Below are 20688 nucleotides of genomic sequence, written 5' to 3' on the forward strand. Positions count from 1 at the left end.
CACCGGTGTCAATCTCTTGTGTTTGCGTCAAATCTGGTAACGGATAATCGTGTAGTCGAAGGTAAACGTCTATTGCACATTTCGCTGCTTTGAAGTAAAACGGATGCGAGCGCAGTACATCTTCTAACCTCAGAAGACCGACGTAGGAACGTAGGGTCATTTTACGCATGCAGTAAGTATGAAAATCGAATTGGTCCTCTATTATTTCAGAAAAGTGCTGCAAATTATGAATTAATCGATTAGGCAAACTCTATAAATGAAGTTTGATTGTTCAAAAGCTATCATGATTCTTCCTGCGTTTTATCTATATGTTTTGTAGTTATTAAAAATATTTGAATAGTATACTATCGTAACAAATTAAATTTACAATTCCATTAATCACTTAACGTTTTTAAATGGACAATTAATTCAAATAGTCAATCAAGCTAAAATTGGTTCTAGTCTAGAAAATAAACAAATAGCATACCCTGTCAACTTCGTGACATTTTTTCAGTGCTTCACCATATTTCCCCAGGCGTTTGTACGCATTCGCAGCTTCTGTTTGTATCCACATACATTGCATTTCATTAAGATTTTCCATCGCCAGAACCCCTTCTCTTGTGAACTTTGCGCAAGTTTCTTCTGCTTCTTTTACCAAATTTGCACGAAGCATATATTTGGCACACTTTGAATTTATGTAGCGATCAGCAGTATCTAAGCTTTGTGCTTCATCTAACCATTTATACGCTTCTTGAACATCTCCGGCGTGCTGGAAATAATCATGTCAGTATTGTTACTATTACTATTATACACTCGCTTAAAAAGGCGTTCGAGCTATATTTTAAAGAATCATAACTTGAAAAATCACTATTGGTGACTAACAAATCTCAATTTTATGTATGGATTTCAAAACTTACCTTATAAATTCTTCCTTTGGTAACAAAAAGTTCAATCAGTGTAGGAGTGTGATGTATGGCAGCATCAATTTCTTCAAGTGCTTTTTGCGTTGAACCGAGAAAGTCATAATGCTGAGCGAGGTAATAATAATTCCATAAAAGGGCGGACGCTGGTTCTCTTGGTTTATCTTTGTCTTCATCACTAAAATGACCATGTGCTTTTAGTGCTTCTTTGTACTGTAAAACTAATGACTGTATAACATCAACTTTACTTTGATCTTTGTACAAAGCGCGAAGATCAACGAATAGTGGAGGAACACCTTTATGAAGACCTGAAGTGGAGACACGTTATCATAAATGTAATGCATAATGATAAAAATATAATTTCTCAAAAAATTGAAATTTCACATACCTTTCCTGAGGTAACGGTCCACTAATTCTTTGAACTTTTCACCTGAAGCATAATTAAGTTGCAATCTTCGAGGAGCCAAAGCTCTGGGGAAGAGACTTTCATAATGCTCAAGCATTTTTAATGTTTCTTCAGGCGTTTTATGCCTCTCTGCTTCTGATAATTTTTTGTAATATAATACATTTTCTGGATTGATTTGTAAAAGTTCTTGATATACTTTTACAGCTTCAGAATGTTGTTCCAATTCCAGTCTCAACTTACCTAAACATCAAAGTACAGATATCAAACAAAGCTGATAAAAGCTAACAATCAAAGTAAAGTACAAATTGAAGATATAAAAATAAATATGTGCACACATTAATTTGAAAAAAGTAAATTTAAAATATTAAAAATAATGTTTTATTGATTTATGATTCTACTAAAATAAAAACTATAGCAATAGAACATTGCTAATGAAATCACCATGCTAATTGTGATTGTAATTGGAAAGAAATCTAGAAAAACAAAAATAAATACCATATGTTTCTTTCACAGTGATCTTGTCACATATTTGTTCGTGGTGCTTGTCAAGATGTTTTAGAGCTTGTTCACTGTCACCTGATTCTTGAATTACCACATTTTGATATAATAACAATTCACTGTGCTCATAGTTGTAGCATATCTAAACACATTTAATCTTCTATTTATAAAATATTATATAACAAAACTTTGAAGTAATTTTTGTTTGTCAAATCAAATTTTTTGACATTTGCATCAAATGCTTATACACATGTGTTGTGATTGCTTGATAAACACTTATATAATACATACAATATTTTCATACTTACCATTGGAGAGTTTCTAAAAGTATCTAAAATTTTGAGAGCCATTTCGTAATCTTTTAAAAGATGATATGATATAGCAAATCCAATCCATGATGCTCTTTGTGTGGGTCTCAGCATAAACAGTTGATATCTTGTATCCTGTGAATAAAAATTTAAGCATGAATGAAAACTTCTTCTTTACTCATACTAATAACAATTCTTAAGCAGCCAACCTTATAACCTTCCAAATCTCGCATTTGGATTTGTAATAATGAAAGATCCCTGAGAATCTGCAGGTTATCCTTGTCCCATTTGAGGGCATTTCGGTAACATTTAATTGCTTCATCGTACTTCTTATCAGACCTTTGCAACAACCCATAAACGTGCCAGCACACATGGGATTGCAGATCATTCCTTAATCCTCGCCGAACATGATCATAAGCTTCTTCTTTACGGCCAAGACAATTGAGTGTGAGACCTTTCATCGCCAAGGTCTCTCCATGTTCACTAAACTTGGGATTGGTCAAAATCTGCTTTGCAAATTTCAACCCATTTTTGTATTGTTTGTGTTCGTAACACCTCTGTAATAATGAAAGAGTACTTTAGAAAATTCATTAAAATGTATAAAAATTTGGTAGTAATGTATTTTTTGACCAATAGCGGGCAGTGTTTACATTTTAAGGTTAGTTAAGCTAGTTCAGATTTTTCAAAATTAAACTACAAATGACATTAAAACCGACTGACTCGAAATGAAATTCGAAAATATTGTTGAGATTTTTTAATTTCTTCGTCATGAGTACTTTAACATTAGAGTTAGCATTGGAGCTATTCTACACCGGGGGAACGAGAGAGGGGCTCCAAAACAAAAAATTTGATGATCGTTTACTCACCAAAATTCGTTTGAACAAGGCATTTTCTTTTGGTGGCAGGGGATATCTGGAGGGCATTTTTGTATAAATACAAAAATAAAGGTGTTTTTTCACCCGGTAAACTTAATTTTCACCACACAAAACCTCGTGGCCACAAACGAAGAAGTCGATCTTAGATCACGTGATCACTCTCACGGACGATAATGCTGTTCCGCCGGAAGTTACTAGCGCTCCACTCTCTAGACGCGCGACATTTATTTATATTCGTAATAGAAAGTAATTTAAGACTACATTTCATATTTTATTTCACTTTATTCAAAAGTTTATTTTAAACAGATTTGAGCAAAAGATATTCAATAATTATCTTAATTCATTCTCTTTCATACTCATAGACCTATGGTATAATTTTTCAAAATATTACTGAAAATAAAAATATAATTAACTATTTTTTTATATTACAAATACATTAAAATAACTTAATTTTTATATAAAGAGTAATGTATATTCATAGATTATGAGGAATGGTCTACGCTAGGCCTTAGCATATACTATTAGCATCTATTCTCTATAGTGTTTGTCTGACGCCAAGCCTGAACGCATTGAGCGCTGGGCCTAGCACTGCAGCTACGCAACCATGCCAAATATGACTTATGTGCGGTGTTTGTGAGTTCGTGAAAATGTTATAATTAATTTGAAAATGACGAAATTATTTCGTCAATTAGGAAAACTATCCTTTTACTTCAAATTAGCTTGATTATAGTCATCTATAAATTATGGCTTTTTGTTAGAAAAGTATATTTTTTAATCTTATTAGGTTAAACGAATAGGTTAACTTCTACAAAAAATTTTTAGCACAATATATTGCTAAAAAGTATTAGAAATCTATTTGATTGTTATTGTTAAAGAAATTTTAAGTAAAGCTGTAAAGCATGTCTTTGATATTAAAAAAGCTTTGTAAATGTATATTACACGAACATTTTGGACCTATTGTTGAAACAGTTGGAGATGATCTTTTTAAATATGGACCAAGAACTTTAGCTCAAATAAAAGCAACAACAAATCTATCAGTTGATAAGGTAAATTTTGTCTACATTTTTTAAATGTAAATATAAATTTTCAAATGAATTTAACATTATACTGTTTTCCTTCAACAGGTAAAGGAATCACTATGCGTTCTTATTAAATTTGGACTTGTTATGTTTGAAAAAATAGAAAAAGGATCAATTATATATACCTTGGATGCAGAAAAAGTTCTTGTGATGCTAAGATACCCCAAGTGAGTTTTTCCACTTCAATAGATCAATAATATTTAATCTTGCCTTATTTAATAAATTATATCCTATTTATCAGATTTATGTGGTTTGTTAAAACCAACTGTGGAGATGAAGCAGAAATGATGCTAGAAGAGGTTCTTAAAAATGGATATGAGACTGCTTCAAAGATCATTGTTAAAACTTATCAGAGGCTAGAGCAATTTCCTCGTAAGGGAATTTGTCTAATAATACAAACTTTTTTAAAAATTGTAACTACTGCAAAAAATAATAATTTGTTCTTTCTAGCTGAGAGAAGATCTACAGTTCCTGTTTTAAAAGAAAAATTTGAAGAACTAGTTAAAAATCAATTTCTTATGCGCAGCATTTGTTCTAATATATTGAGTGACATTTCATCTGATAAGCCAGACTTTAGTATACCGGCACTCAATATCAAAGCTCTCACAAGACTTACACAAGGTCATGAAGCAGATGCTGGAGATAAGAGTATCTATTGGAAAGTAAATATTGATAGATTTACACAGGATTTGAGGTAAAAACAATAAATTAAATATGCTTTTCACTGAAAAAATTAAAATCAATTTTTTGGAATTCTTACATCTAGAGATCAAATTCTTGTCAATGCAATTACAAAACGGACTGATGATAATACTGGACAACTCATGAGGCAACTATTATATCTTATGTATCTACGAACTGCATCATGGACTGATACATCAATTCCAATTTCAGTAACTGAGATGAAAGAAGCAATGAAAAAAAACTATCCTTTGATGATACCACATCTTGATCAATATTTAATGATTATTGGTACAATTTAGAACATCACTCGTTATTATTTAATAAAAATAGTTACACCATTATTTTAATAAATTTTTGCCTTGTTTAGAAGAGGATTCTAGCCAATTTATTCAGCGGGTAGGAGATTCTGGAGGTGGGCAGTATAGCGTCAACATGAAGGAAGCATTTCATCAATTAGCTTGGGCTGTCTTGGACAATGTAGTGATGGAAAGATTTGGTTCTAAAGCTGCTAGAATATTCAGGTATATGTCAATTAATCATTAACCATCTAATTTTGATCATAAATCAAAATTCAAAAATGCTTTTATTACTTTAGGTTGGTAAGATCTCACAAATATATAGAGCAAGAAAAAATTCAGCAAATAGCTATGATTCCAGCCAAGGAAACAAAACATTTAACTTATACTCTGTTGGAAGAACAATATTTACAAATTCAAGAATTGAAAAAATCTGGTGTCTCTGCAGGTGGAGCACCAGCAAAGATCTTTTTTCTTTTCCATATAGATTTAAATCAAGTTGTGAGAATGACTATTGAACATTGTCATCATGCTCTCTATAACATTATTCAAAAGAGGATACATGAAACATCAAGCAATAAAAGATTGATTGATAAAAATTTGCGAATGCAAACTATGATTAGTAATTTTAGAGAACAAGGAGTTGGTGAGCAGCAATTGAAAGAAGTAAGTATTTTTATAACCGTTTTATTATCAATCAATTTATTTAACATGATGAAAATTGTGATTATAGATTGAAGAAATGATGACTCCTTCGGAAAAACAGCACTTGGAACAAGTTCAAGAAGTGATAAAAAAATTAGGCAGTAACGAATTTTGTATAGACGAGACTTTGTTTTTGTTACAAATGTATATACGTTATCATCGGTGATCCCATTTTAGAGATCATCTGAATGAAATATTTCATAAAACTATTAATAAGTAATTTTTTATGAATAAATCGAATTATTTTATAATGAAGAAAAGACTAACACAAATCATTTATATATAGATATTTATTTATATGTAATAATGAATACGCCTGTAAAATACAAACAAAGAGTACCTAACTTTTAAATTATTTTAATAAATATAATGATATATCTATGTTTATAATAGAGTTGTTCTCTATGTGTGACAGTACATTTTTTTGATGTCACTATTCTCAAAGAAAAGTCACATCCAGGATCATAAAATTCGTTTCTCTTTTCTATTTTAGTACATACGTAGATTCAAAAGTTTTAAGAGACGCATTACAATGTATTTAATGATGATTATTTAGTAATTTGCCATTTACTTCGAAATAAACAAGACTTTGCTTTTTCTTATCTTTATTTGAAAATGAAAATTTTCGTCTGTACGTATTTCACAGCCAACTTGTGCGCTTTTGCAATTTGATTTGATATGCACGTGTTGATTGTGACTGCTTACTAAGTGTAAGCATATTTTGCAGACCAATTTTTTTTCCCTTTCTTGTCGTTGTGAGCTTATTTGTAAAGACAAGCTTTTTAGCCACAACGCTCTCTTGGATTACGAGAAACATAATAAAATAAACGAAAAGTTTCCTAGCGATGGCTTTTCCAGTACGTGTTATGCGTCTTTAATTATACTTGCGGATCACCTTAACACTTTTCGCTCACAAGTTGATAAAAAAAATAATAAAACCCTCAATACCTGGACGTACTAGCTAAATGTAATCTCATACTCGTGTACACGAGTCCATTATCTTCGTGAAGAGTAAAGCACCATTGCAGTCGGAAAATCCTAGTTTTCCCTGATTTTCTTTTGATTATGTTTTTGATTATTCCTGTTTAATCGACGTAAGACCCAAGACTACTAAAATACTAAACAACTAAAAATAAAAATAGATGGAATAAGTGTTAAGGTGCCGATGAGAATGTCAATGTTTTTTCGCCGTCTCAAAACAATCATTCGTCCACTCTCATTCACTCATAGTTTTGCACAATTATATACATTTTCTTTTACTTATTTATTCATACGCACTTGTCCCTAGAAGTAACGTTGTGTAATTTACTCGTAAATTATTCATTTTATTCGGTAAATCGCTATTATTTTTCCTTTCATCCTGCCATATTTCATTAACAACGTACTTCTTGAATGGAGTAGTGAAAATTATATTATTCTCAAAAATTCAAGTTTACTTCTTCGTGGCTCCGTACTGCATTTCTTTTTTCATTTACTTTTGATTGATATCAGGATAAAGAGTTATTAATAGTATACTTTTGTTTACAATAATTATTTTCTTCAAGATTATTTTTCGTGTAAGTCGAAGATAATGCGACCATTTCGTCAATATGCTGCAACTATTGAGCGCTAAAGATTATAGCGTAGGTAATAAGACTTTTTCATTCTTTTTTTTTCTGCTTTGTTTAGAGTGCATACGAAATTAGTATAAATACTAATCGTGCCATTACAGAAAGTCATTATTTAATTTGCTATCAGCGAGATTCTTTACACGTTTACATGTTTAAAATCTTAACAAAGTCGTTGGTTTTTATTAATATATGGCACGTTAAAAAAGGCAATTGTAACGGAAAACAGATTACAAACGTGTGAATCGAGTCGTGCGTCTAATTTATTTTGGCATCCTACAAATAAATGTCGAAAAATGTTATTCAAAAGATTTTGCGATTGCATACAAATGCACTCAAATTGCAAAAATGATTCAATCAAAAAAGATCAAATAAATTTTACAATTCAATGTACTCACGCTGTGCCGTAGCAATAAAGCGGCAAACATTTCACTCCAGAACAAAAACCATTGAGCTACAATTTTCTTATATACATTTATTTGTATTGTTATCGATAATTAAAAATGTTAAGATTGTAACAGTTATTGCAATAGCATATCCTCGCGAAATAATAGATCTTTGGAAGTCATAACTGGCGATGAAAAGTCTGGCCAAGAATTGAAAATTGCAAATTGGTCATCCGATTAATTTTAACGTTGAGGTAATTAGTCATCCGAAAAAACTCGAGTACCAGAAAAGTTTTTAAAGCTCCTAAAGATGGCGTTAAATAAAATAGTTGACATTATTATTGTAATTTTAATTTATGATAAAAATTCTGTGAAACACTCTATAGTTTTATCGGAGTTTGTTAAAGAAAAAGTCTTTTATAAACTGCAATGATTGAATGAGGTTTTTTCAAATGTATTTCCGTTATAAAATAATGACGACTGGCACGTATAATTGTTGTCGATATATCACTAGGGACAGTTTTGTTGTTGACTCGTAAACTGTTGATAATGAAGTGACGATGGTATCGATAATGAGAATAAACGGCGTAATAATAATAATAGCAGTAATAAAATGATAATATAATAGTAATAAAAATAATAATATTCGTTTATGTGAACCAATAATAAGGTTAAAAAGATAATAATAATGACGGTTGAAGCATAGAGCTTTTGTCCAGCGTGTACAATGAGTAACAATATGATTATATATATATGTGTGTGCGTGTGTGCGTGAGTATGCGCGCGCGCGTATGTGTATGTTTGTATATATATAAATATATATATATAATCATATAATATGCATAGTCTACAAGATTTGTTGTTTCTCGAATAACTTTACACATACAACTACGTATAGGTACATCACAAGTAATATAGTTACACTGTACATTAATATATAATATCATAGTAATACCGACGAGCGCGCCTCCGACACGCCACGCAGCGCCTCCCGCCGCCGTATTAATTGTATAATCATTCATCATCATTATAGTTATATATAGTATATCATCGTTTCGCACTGGGCATCTGCCGGGGCCCACCGTAAAAATCCACTATATACATAAAATAAATTATTATTAACATTTAAGCTATGTCTTGCTGCCACACGCAACGCTAGTGGCACACGTAACTTCACTATCCTCTCTTATATTTTGTCGAGTCGAGTCGATTAATTCTCATCACACTCACTTTTTTCTCTACATAGTTAATTATCTCGCGCTTCGGCAAAGGCTCCTTTTTCCTTTAGTGCTCTTTGGCCAAGCGTTATTTTTTTTTTTTTTTGCTATTATTTGTTTCTTACCGAGGATACTGGCTCTCTTTGTAAAAATTATTACATTAGGTACATACCATTTTCTTTATCTAAAATTGCACTGGTTACACATTCAACTAAGGGAGATGCGAAGTTAAGAGAGACTGCAGTATAATAGAGACTCGAGAGAGAAAGAGATGACGTCGATAACTCTTTACAGCTTTCATTCGAAATTATATATATCCAATGAATAAAGATCTTCAAAAAAACGAGACAACTTAATATTAATTGTCCTACTAATCTTTTAAATACCTAAACAAACACTATTTGGCACGTAAGTATCAATTGTATATCACATTGAATTTTCCAACATTACATATCTTTACTATTTTATGCATTTATAATCGATATTCTTTTTATTTTCAATTTTCAACGTATGTCATTGATGTTTCAAAATTAAATATCAACATATAAAAAGGCAATAGAAATTATACATCCCTCGGATGCAAACATAATAAATAGTAAGAAAAACATTATCATAACTCTATAACGATCAAAACTACTCAAATTTGAAAACTACTCAAATTCATTGAAAGTCATTTAATTTCCATAAATATATGTGTATGTACATGTATAGCTTTCAATGAATTCAAACATTTAAAGCTACTATTTAAAATACGTCATTTTCCTTTTTTTTATCCTTTTGTTTATTTTTGTTCAATAATTAATTGCACATGTATCCTCATTATGTTTCTTTCTATCTCGACTCTCTAAGTAATGTAAGAGGGCTCAATATATCCAGCAATTTTTTTCTAAGTACGAAGGCGCATTTCAATACGCATTGATGAATAGTCGTGGTTTAATCTTTGTTCGCAATTATGAGTACATATTTTGATCCATTTAGATCTTGAACTAATAGAACCTTATGGGTTCTTGCTGAAATGCCCTCAATATTATTACCATTGTATCAATGAAATCATTATTAGTTTTCATACTTTAACGTATAATTTATGTGGATGATGCTAGCATTTCCAATTGAAATAATAGTTTTTCAATAAATAACTAAAACAGCGAGCAACATCCTTTCATTTTTATCTATTATTGAAGTGTTGAGAAATATCTACTTTAATAAAATGTGACATAATAATGATTCGGTTTTGGAATGCAATCAACAAATCAAAAATAGATTTTCGTAAATTCCATAACGTTACATAGCTATAAAAAATTTTCAGGGCATTTCAATGACTTAGATAAATTTACAGTGCTGTATGTGTGTAATGGCCAAGTAAACTTGCATACGCGTGCATGTTACAAAGTATCATAGTACATTTATAATGTATTATTAGACATCTGTAGTGAAATGTGGTCTTTTTTATGTTATAAAGTTTATTCGCACTCTCGAATTAGTCAGTATACAAACTTGTTCGAGTTTTGACCCGTTTACTTTGTATGAGCTAAAGAGGCGTAGGAACAAGATTTAATCATCAGTCCAAAAATTGAGCTGATTTAAATTGTTTATGCCAAAAAGATTTGAAAATTTTTTTTCAAAAACATCTCATCATAATTCATTATAAATATGTACTTTTCAAGTTACAAGTACAATTTGGAGCAAGTTCTTTGTCGACCTATGCAAAAATGTTAGAAGTTGGTAAATGTGTTTTACTTCTACTCTCAGTTCACAAATTATTCAATAAATGTGAGTTTTTTATTATTCATCTTTTCGATTTGCACAGTGACACTCTAATGAAAATCTTATCTGCGAATGCTTCGTTTCGTTTCTCTTGGAGTTACAAAATTTTCTTTCACTCGATTGTTATTATTTTGGTTCAATTTTTGATTATCGATTATAAGAGTGCATTTCTCGCTTTTAAAGTAAAACGCACTTAAGCTAGCTGCGCTTCACTGGTTCACTCGAAAATATTACGTAATGCTAGACAATACAAGTTAATTATTTTTGCATTGATGTCATTTAGAGTTCCTATTGTGTATTCTAGCGTGGCAACGAAACGACTATAACGTTTGCGAAGATGCCCCGTTACGATTTCTCTCGTTCTCAAGAAAAACAATCGTCCACTACGTATCTCCCCCGTACAGTGTAATAATCCGAACATTTAACATTTGTCTTCGTGCACTTCCATCTGACAAAATCAATGACGAACAAAAATGTGTCTACTCATATCGACAAAAGGAAGAAAAGAAAGAGTACGTATAATGTATAACGAAGAACTGGCTTTTTCCATACGCGTGTCGTTCACTAATCGACAAGTCTGTGTCTTTTCATTGCGGGGACGTTCTTGCGCGAGAGCAACGCTCGTAGCCCGCTTCTCGCTCGCTCGATGGCACACAGAGAGATTACCGGCGAAAGGCTCGCTCTCGCATATCATATCGTATCATTCGCAATCGTCATCTACGTTTAAAAACATCACAAATAAAGAAGAACGAACTGCCAAAGTCTTTGATCCTTCGCGGCGTCGTTTCTCCTCAGAGCAACGGAAAAAAACAATGAACAATAATAAAAAAGAAGATTTAAAGAAAAAACAACAAGATGGTAGAAAGCTCGGAAGGCGAGAGCTTCCTGAAAGATGAGTCGAGCGGTGAGTCTACCAGAAGAGATCGTGAGCTCCGAGTCTGGCTGCTCCGGGTTGCCAGATATTCGCTGGCTGACCCGGAGCCACGGTTCAATCCTCGTCGGCGTGCTGCCGAGGACTGGCGTAGCCCGAGTTATCGGGCGAGAAGTTCATCACGTCCGACGGCGACAGGCTGTCTTGTGGGTAGTAGAACGACGGGTGGTCGGAGCTGGGGCCCGCGGTACTGCCGTTCATTATGCTGGCTGGCGGCGAGACTGACGGTCGTGCGGACGGCCCAGGCCCCCCTCCGGACTGACCACCGAGTTCCGACTGCACCGGCGATAGGAAGCCTATCTCGGGTCCGCTGTCTCGGCACCATAACTGACGCATTTCCTGGCGGCGTTGGCGCATCAGCATCTTGTACTCGGAGATGCGCATCTTCTTGCCGTCGACGATGCAGGTGCGCTTCGGGCGCGGCCGATACCTGTAGTCCGGGTGCTTCTCCATGTGTAGCTTGGACAGTCGCGACTGCTCCTCGTAGTACGGCTGCTTCTCCGAGTTGGACATCCCCTTCCACCGAGTGCCTGCGGACGAACAAAACAGTGAATAAATCGCACTGTCCGCGGGGGGAAGGTCCGAAACCGCGCCAAAGCAGCTCTGCTTACCGAGTATTTTGGATATGTTCGAGTTGTGCATGTCGGGGCATGCCTTCAGAATTTTCCTACGCTCGTCCTTGGCCCACACCATGAAAGCGTTCATCGGTCGTTTGATGTGTGGTTTGTTTTCGCTTTCTCTCTTTGGCTGTCTCACCATTTTCGCTGTCGAGTCAAATGAGACCGAGTTAGCTGCTACACTTCAGCCCAAGAGAAAACAATTAATCTGACTTGGCGAAAGATAAACCTACCTTTTTCCGCCATCTCATCGGGGCCTTTGTAGCTAGGATCTCTCCACACTAAAAGCAAAAGCATACGTGTCGGGTTGGTGGGTAGCCTCGCAGACGTCGACAGAGTTGCTCGATCGAGCAAAAAGAGTACTCACTGTGCCCCGAGCCGAGAAAATCTGACTCGTCCGGGACAGATTCTTCTTGCGCCGAAGGATGTTTCATCTGCCTGGACGACTGAGGCGACGGTGGCATGGCACCTGTACTCGGCGGCTGCAGGCCATACATTCGTTGCACAGCCAGGTGCTTTTCCACTGCTATGAGCGCCGCCGCTGCTACTGCGCCCTTATCCGAGCTGCTGTTCTCTTCCTTCGCCATTTTGCCCGCTGGGATCGTCATTTTATTAGATCGCACCGATCGCACGGAGTTTCGAGTAAGCACGTGCGCCACGAGCGAAATCAAGTCAGCCGTCGCCTTGGAACTTACTTGGCGTGGAGAGGAAGCTGAGGTGAGGTGGCAGTCCACCGTAGGGCATATTACGCAAATAGTTCCTGGGCTCGGGCATGCTGGGTGGGAATAATTTGGGTGCCGTCGCGGCGAGCGGTTGCTCTTGGTGTTGCTGTACGCTGCCCAGAGATGCCACTCCGGAGGTGTCGCGACCCGGCGAGGACGACGCCGCAGCAGCCGCCGCAGCTGCCGACAAAGACGACGACGACGACGACGACGACGACGATGATTTGGGCTTGCTTAAGTTGAGCGGCGCGTCTGGATCGGGTGGCGCGGCTGGTGTCGAAGTAGGCGTCGCTGGTGTCGACACTGGCGTCGGCGAGCGCTCCTTCTCGAGCTGCGACGACATGCGCGCCAAGTGAGCCGTTGCCGAGGCCCAGCTTGGGCCCTCTCGGTGCCCGCTTATCATCTGCAAGTATATTTACTCGTTCGGCACAAGCGAGCACACCAATTCGCTACTCGTTTTACTGTTCAAATACGCGCGATGTTTACATGGCTTTCTATCGTCTGCTTGCCAAACTTTGCTGCGTCAAATACCTAGTCAGCTCGAACGGAATAGAAAAACGTATGCTGCGGACGATCTTAGCGTAAATCAATGCGAAATAGCGAGGATTCGAAAGAACATACATTAGCTATGGAATTGATGTGCTTGTTGCCGGTGACGGCAGCGGCGGACGTTGGCGGCGGCATTGGCGAGGGTACGGGCAAGCCCCTCAATTGCTCGAGGAACGGCGAAAGGAACATGAGAGGCTGCGGCTGGCTCATACCAAGCTGGCTGTTGTTCAACTGCGCCTGCAGCTCCTGAATGCTCAACTGCATTATATGCTCCTGCTGGCGCTTCAGGTGCTCCGACTGCAGTCGCTGGATCTCCAGCTGTTTTTGCGCGTCCACGCTCAAGTGTGATGGGTACGCCTGCAGTGCAAAGGAAGAGATGCTTACTTTTGGGGGAGGTTAAGGGCAACGTGTATCGAAGACGTGTGCGGAGCTATAATTTATAGCTGGATATGATTGCGGAGCCCTGGCAACGATCCAGCAATATTTCGCTTGACGTTTTCTTTGGCTCGGATAAGCAAGTTACGATAACAATACGAAGCAAAGTATCAATTAATCTCACGAATGGAATCCGCGAGATGCATCATACGCAATGTGTGCAAAAGAAATTAGCTTTCAGTATGACGAAATCGAAGGAAGAAAGATGCATTCAACCGGCATCAAAAACTTCAGTCACAAACGGAAAAAAAAGCCAATTAGATAGACTCAAGGAAAATACAATTTGATGCATAAAATTATGAACTTTGAATGGCCATTCTAGGCAAATAGCCAGTTGCGCTTGCCAGAACGCTGTCTGCACTCCGCGAGAGAGAAGGAAGATGTCTTCTGGAGCAAACGCAGCACCAATTGCTTCGCCACGCTGCTACGCTGCCCCCGTGGATCGAGATGCAGCACAGGTTTTTGCGCGCGCGCAGTATAGACAAACGTACCACAACGCAACAGACCACGAGTGGAAACATTGATTCGCGTAGTCGAGGCGTACAGAGCAGGAGAAACGCGGATATGGCAATCTCACGAGTCGAACTCAAGTCACCAAGCATCTCACGACTTTCCGCGAGGAAGACGAGAGGAAATGTCCTCGATCACCTTTTGGGCCTTGCAAAGCGCAGCAGAAGGCAGTTATCAAATCATCTTTCGAGGGTCAACGCGTGTTAAGAATTTGGATTTCTCAAAATTCGGATTTTCCCAGACAAGTCGAGAGGTAAAATTGAGGTCTAGCCATTGTCTACAGGCCGACGCGAAACCGTCAAGTATCTCAGGGCGGTCAATGTACTCAAATTTTTTTTATTATGGGACGCGGAAAATGGATGGATTAAGAACGCATGTTTGTGACAGCAGCGTCCGAGTATTAACAATTATTCAGCGGGAGTGTTCTTTCTAGATTTTCTATCGGTCGGGCGTCCAAGAGCTTCCGACAAACAACTCTCTCTCTCTCTCTCTCTCTCTCTCTCTCTCTCTCTCTCTCTCTCTCTCTCTCTCTCTCTCTCTCTCTCTCTCTCTCTCTCTCTCTCTCTCTTTCTGTCCCTCTGTACCGTCCCTCTAGCGCAGGTCGCGCTTAAATCGTCGCAAAAGAGCGATTAGAAGGCGAGCACATTTCAAGGCTATTTTCGACGATAAGAAAATCGTTTACCCGTCGAGCACATAGCCTGGTCATATCTCTCGTCAATACATACGATATATCCGCGTGCGTGAAAGACGTCAAACATGAAGCTGCAGCGCGATGTAACAACTGATACTTGAACTCAAACTCGAGTCGATTCGACCCTGCGCTGCATCCTCATTTCTGAATAGCATTCAGACAAAGCTCGTAAAGTTTGAGAAGACAGAGAGAGAGAGAGAGAGAGAGAGAGAGAGAGAGAGAGAGAGAGAGAGAGAAGAGAGGAGGAACTTTAATCGACAATGCGATCCCATTGAGAGCTTGCGGCGAACGAGAAAGAGAATGAGCGCGAGAGCTTGCACGAGAATAGTGACAGGTGCGGCGAGAATACGTTGTCGCGCGCTGACAATGCGTTGACCCACAATGCCTGTGCACGCGGCTTTTGTTGGAGAGGAGTAGAGGGAGAGAAACAGAAAAAGTGGATGATGCTCGTCGCGTGCCGAAATGCTAAGTGCGACGTGAAACGCGGGAAAAGCGCATTGTTGAAAGCTGGCGTTAACGCGAGCAAGGCGCAGCTGGCCAACGTGCAATAAACGCGTGTTGAGTTAGCGCGCGAGCTTGTTCTACATGCCATTGTTGCGCTCGAAATATTCTTCCGACTAATCGCCCTACAACTCCGTCTTTTTCTCTATGCGGCTAATAGGCAGTTTGGATGGAACGAAGGAAAGGACGCGAGAGCTGAGCCGCGCGAGCATAGGGCCAACGAAACTTGATTATTCATTGGAACTTGAGGCTCAGTTATGCCGATGATACGTATCCGTGACAGCTATACCGCCCACTGGGGCTAAATATAAAGACAGGCGTGCTGCCAGAGTAGCACTCGGTCGTTCCATTCACACTGGCGCGCGACGCTCGCTCTCTTCTTCAATGCGCGCGCGCGCGCACGCGCTCGTGTGCGTGTCGCGGCGAGGCTCGGGAATATGAGCGAATATGCGCGCAAGCATTGACGCCAACTGCAGCGCGCCGCAGTTAAACTTAGCAGCGCAATTACCGAAACACAGCCTCGCAGCGCAGCGTAGCAGTGGCAGGCAGCGTAATCGCGGCGCGCTCGACTATTTGTGCGGAGCGAGAGCTGAGCGCACCGGCCGGCATGCGACTCGCTAAGTGCCCGCGGCTCGGGCTCTGCCAGTATCGGCCGCTGTTACGTCGCCGCGTCGCCGCTCATTGTTCGAGGCGATCGCGCTCGGCCTAGAGTCGGGCAATTGCGATCGATCTTGACGCCGGGAGACTACAGCGAGCGTCACCGGGATTTCGACACGCGCGCGCTCAAGTCGACTGACCGAGCGAGGTCAGGCGCGATATCGCGCGGCGTCAAAAAGAAAAGGAAAAAACAAATTGGCGATCGGAGGAGCGCGCTTCGTCTTGCTCTTCCTCGATCCAGACCGAGCTTACATTATCGGCGTTGTCGCGATCAATCGTTATCGGCGATTGCGACGTTCGACCGCTGCCGCGGCGATTCGCGCGCGCGATTCCTCATCGCGCTGCTCGGGGAACGCGCGACTTGCCAAAATAATCTGGCTCGTTGCGAAAGAGCCGGGAGCCAGCGTTTATTTGGACAATGAAGCTCATTGCCGGCGGCCAGATTTATCGCGAGTGCAGCTCCATGGAATGGGTCGCAGGACGGCGCGAGTCGATATTTCCAGAGAACTTTATCGATCGCTGTTTATTATCGCGTTCACCGGCGGAGCCTCGAATCCTTTTGATATTTCGCCTCGGCGCAGGCTGTGCGCGCAAACGCAAGCAAACTGCGCTCGGAGTAAGTTCGTCCGGTCGCGCCCTCTCGCTTTCGGTCTAGTAGCGCCAAATGGATTCTGAAAAGCGATTTGCCGCGCGCGGAACCTCGTGGCAGCAGGCTGTAATATACGTCTGCGCCGAGAATCGGCTACTCTGTTGGCCTCCCAATCGCAGCGCCGATGAATGGACCGGCTTTACATCGCTGCCGTAAGATCGAGAGTATCGCTGCGCAGCAGACTGTCTTTCGCTTGCGCGCGTATATCAAAGGCCGATGTATCCGCGATACAAAGTACGAATGAACGAGCGAACGAATGAATGCGTCATTGTAGACGAGCGAGAATCCAATGTCTGGAATAGGGCTTTCATTTTCTCTCTCGCGCTTACGTTCGTGCATTCATGTGCTTATCTAGCCGGGCGCGCGACTCTCGAGCAATATTATTAATAAAATTCCGCCGGCAGAGCCGCGCCGCCCAACAATCGTGAATAAGCATACTTTGTGCTTGCGATTGGCGTTGCTTTCGTTCGTGCGGCTGCACAAGCTCGCGCCACTCCGCCAGCGCGAGGTGAACGAAGGAGCGGCGCGCGTCGTCCGATGTGGAGCAGCTGCATTGTACACGCCCGCAGACTGCTCCGGAGATCTGGCCGATTCCATCTTTCTCACGCGTGGCAAGCCCCAAGCCCCAGAAGGCAAACACCACAAAGAGAACTTTGTCTTGTTTGGCGCTCTCGCTCTTTCGCCTCATCCATTGCTGTACTCGATCGAGATAATGCGCATCTCTAGAGAGAGAGAGAGAGAGAGAGAGAGAGAGAGAGAGAGAGAACAAACCATCCCAAGTCGCTTTCAGCGCGTATAGCTCTCATTTTTTTCATGAGTCTTCCTATCAACGCCAGCGTTACCAGAGCTTACTCGAGTGTTAAATTAGAAGGCGCTCGTCGTGCAAAAGTTTCGCGGCTGAGACTTTGAGAGGGCCTCTGCACATACACAGCCACTCGACAGTCAATACAGCGCTCGGGCTGTTTCGCGTTTATCGCGCTTTTTTCCTCTTCTCGCGAGCTTTTGTCTTCCGTCGCCACCGTGACGCAGGACAGATTAATGTATTTCTGTCTCGAGTACGGGAGGAATTCTCTCGCGATATGAAAAATACACACGGATTTGTGCTCGGATTTATTGTCAGCGGCCAGCCAGCTTTCCTGCTACGAGCAATACGCAGACGATTTAATATTAACGCTCGACCAACGGAATAATAATAAAAGCGCCCACTCTGGACGCTCATTGCGAAAGAATATTCGCTGGAGCAGCAAACGCGCAGAGGATTACAGTGCCGAAGAAAGAGATTAGACCATTAGGCGTTAATGTCCCGGTAAGCTCTCCTCTCCCTCTGTCAACGCACTACTACATGACAGTGATGTCGATAAGTCGCAAATATAAAGGACCGTTTGTTGTCGTTGTTGCGCCGCGGAAAACCTAGGGATAAATTAACCGAGCGTAGCAGCGAAAAGCGCCAAGCACTCGTAGCACGTAGAAAGAATCGCCGAGAGAGCGCGAAAAGCGATACAAGTGACGCGCGCGTCGACGAGGGAACGGCGAGAAAATAAGCCCGGCCGAGCGACAAGAGAAAAGCGAGGCTCGCTGTCAGGCGGATTATTGTCTCGGGCTTCTTATCTGCGGACGCGCTGACGCGCAGAAATGAAGAGGGCGGAGAATCGAGAGTCAACTCCCCTGAGAGCGAACGTGTGCCACCTCGGCGACGCGGTCCCGACTCGCCGAGTACGACTCTTTGACGGAAAGACGAAAAGCCGCGCGTGTGTCTTGAAATTGATTTAGCGTCGAGGCCCGATCGAGTGCCAATGACGTCGCGCGCCTCCGCGGCAGCGTGGAAAATCGCGCGCTCCGGCGAGGTAGACGCCACTCGTGACATAGCAAGCGAGCCAACGCGATCGGAAGGCCGACGCGGCGAATTGCCGGGCCGGAGAAACCAGACAAAGATCAAAATCAGCAGGCGGTACGTTAATGAAGACAGTCAATTTTTCGTTCGAGTAATCAAAAGCTCGTGCTCGCGCGGATGCAAAGCCTCGCAGGCAGGCAGTCAGGCAGGCAGGAGCGACGATCAAAGAAATAAGGGCGTTTAAGCAGATTAAACATCTCCGGCTTTGCGCGCGAAACGGAAAGAAAAAGCCCCCGCGAATTCGAATAGCAGCGCAGCTCGCGCTCCCCGCCGGTGAATGGAAGCGCCGAGTCGAACTGAAGCCTCTGTGTCGATTACTTGTTTGCGCTTGCGAGCCACATACTTTGGAGAGTAATGGTAATTTGCTCACATAATGAAAAGCTCGCAAAGCTCTCTCGTTCGAGTGCCCAGGATGATTAATCCTTAACGAGCTGGCGCGCCTCTCGAGACGGATTATCGCGCGATGATAAGTAAAAAACAGCGGGACCAGGCACAGGTAAAGGGAGCCTAGAGTACAATGCTTATAAACCCTTGTCACACGACGACGAGACTTTAATTAATGTTGCATGTGCCCGCGAAGAAGCCGCGAAATAATAAATGAGGAGAAGCCCTCCACGAGCGAGAGAGAATCCAGGGGGAGAGGCCGCAACCGCCACTAGCCCAAGCTCCACTCGACGAATAATGCGCCGCCGCGATGCCTGCACGTGCCTCTCTCCCTCTCCGCCGCAACAACGCAAACTGCGTTCTTGTGTTCTCCGCTGCTTTGTTTTTTTGCTCTGCTCCGCTCTGCTCTGCTCTGCTCTGCTCGGCGCGCTGCGGTTTTAATTAAAATCGCATTTAGATTCTTAAAGTACGCACTTGGCCATCTCTCCCTCCGACTCTCTAATACAATGCGCTCGCTCGCTCGATTGTTTTCCGGCACCCAAACGCTGTCATTGTTCACGAGTCCTCGTTCGAACAGCGAGTCGGCAAAGACAACTGCGATTCCCAAACGTTTTGCCAAGAAACAAGGCAACAGGCCGACGATGGAAATGGCGCGGCCGCAGGCACAACAAGAACAGGACCTAACTCTGCGGGTTGCAGCTGACGCCGAGACTCATTCAAGAAGCGCCAGCCTACGGAATTTGCGGATTCTCTGCTTGCAATGTCCGCGTTTATTTTCGTATACGAACTCGGTCTATTGTGTTGGTGTTGACCGACAGCTTGCGGCGTTGCTTTCTTTTTTCTTTTCTCTTTTTTTTTTTCTTCATTTAGAGCTTTTGCTCGCGATCGTGGGTGATCGAGCAGCGACACGATGTACGAGACGACAGGGCATTATTCTAGCCTATGCGCTCATTCGATCTTGCCAAGTCTTCGCGGCTGTACGTTCGCGCCTCTATCCTCGCGTGTAATTGCACAGTCCGAGAGAACTTCCGACTGGGCTGCAGTTGCCGTGCGCGCGATGGCCTTACTCGGCCGCATCAAGATTTATTGTGCCGGCGAACGTGCTGCTACTGTCGCGCGCGCTCTGCACGCCAATGAATTTAGCCGCACATGGCCTCGGCTATTTTCGTTTCCTCTTTACCACAATATATCTGTCGCATTATGATTCGCTCGACTCAGGACTCCGCAGCTTCATTACTTCTTCAGTCAACGTGGAGAAGGCTATTCGGAATAATATGGGAACACTGTGTTTGGCTTATAGAGGCTTGACGACGTTTCCAACTCTGATAATGTACAATCGGGAAGCGAAAGATAACGCGATCCATTGTCGATTATTCGACGAGTCCAAGCGCTAGTCGGCCGATGAATACAACTGCGAGGGGTAAACT

General features: G+C 41.2%; 3 protein-coding genes across 5 annotated transcripts in view; 1 reads left to right on the forward strand and 2 right to left on the reverse strand.

Annotated features, from left to right (window-relative positions):
* Nucleotides 1–3120, reverse strand: part of LOC131663088 (N-alpha-acetyltransferase 15, NatA auxiliary subunit) — a 55812-nt gene extending 52692 nt beyond the window's left edge. The window contains exons 1-8 of the mRNA XM_058933183.1: nt 2978–3120; nt 2321–2668; nt 2112–2246; nt 1801–1945; nt 1288–1545; nt 897–1207; nt 467–748; nt 4–217 (exon numbers count right to left, since the gene is read on the reverse strand). Of these exons, the coding sequence (XP_058789166.1) occupies nt 4–217; nt 467–748; nt 897–1207; nt 1288–1545; nt 1801–1945; nt 2112–2246; nt 2321–2668; nt 2978–3034 (1750 nt within the window). The 5' untranslated portion in view covers nt 3035–3120. The remainder of the gene's footprint in view (nt 1–3; nt 218–466; nt 749–896; nt 1208–1287; nt 1546–1800; nt 1946–2111; nt 2247–2320; nt 2669–2977) is intronic.
* Nucleotides 3121–3544: 424 nt separating this feature from the next.
* On the forward strand, nt 3545–6024 carry LOC131663132 (DNA-directed RNA polymerase III subunit RPC3). Its single transcript, XM_058933262.1, has 8 exons — nt 3545–4032; nt 4111–4232; nt 4307–4437; nt 4516–4759; nt 4832–5037; nt 5117–5270; nt 5345–5711; nt 5779–6024. Exons 1-8 carry the CDS (start codon nt 3886–3888, stop codon nt 5914–5916), a joined length of 1509 nt encoding a protein of 502 aa, XP_058789245.1. The 5' UTR covers nt 3545–3885; the 3' UTR covers nt 5917–6024.
* Nucleotides 6025–6037: 13 nt separating this feature from the next.
* LOC131663131 (transcription factor Sox-6-like) overlaps nt 6038–20688 on the reverse strand; it is a 134723-nt gene continuing 120072 nt past the window's right edge. For 2 of the 3 annotated variants that reach the window (XM_058933260.1, XM_058933259.1), the window contains exons 5-10: nt 13616–13900; nt 12968–13397; nt 12640–12867; nt 12506–12553; nt 12267–12419; nt 6038–12185 (exon numbers count right to left, since the gene is read on the reverse strand). In XM_058933260.1, the coding sequence (XP_058789243.1) occupies nt 11713–12185; nt 12267–12419; nt 12506–12553; nt 12640–12867; nt 12968–13397; nt 13616–13900 (1617 nt within the window). In that variant the 3' untranslated portion in view covers nt 6038–11712. The remainder of the gene's footprint in view (nt 12186–12266; nt 12420–12505; nt 12554–12639; nt 12868–12967; nt 13398–13615; nt 13901–20688) is intronic. The other variant, XM_058933258.1, reaches the window with a different exon arrangement.

This window comes from Phymastichus coffea, unplaced genomic scaffold (assembly GCF_024137745.1).
Source record: "Phymastichus coffea isolate CEN01 unplaced genomic scaffold, Cenicafe_Pcof_1.1 PCOF00031, whole genome shotgun sequence".
Lineage (NCBI taxonomy): Eukaryota > Metazoa > Arthropoda > Insecta > Hymenoptera > Eulophidae > Phymastichus > Phymastichus coffea.

Excerpts from the sequence above, each read along its gene's own strand:
- LOC131663132 (XM_058933262.1), top strand. The coding sequence starts at position 3,886 with ATGTCTTTGATATTAAAAAAGCTTTGTAAATGTATATTACACGAACAT. Across the intron at positions 4,438-4,515 it reads GAGGCTAGAGCAATTTCCTC|CTGAGAGAAGATCTACAGTT; the intron begins GTAAGGGAATTT and ends TGTTCTTTCTAG. Across the intron at positions 4,760-4,831 it reads AGATTTACACAGGATTTGAG|AGATCAAATTCTTGTCAATG; the intron begins GTAAAAACAATA and ends TCTTACATCTAG.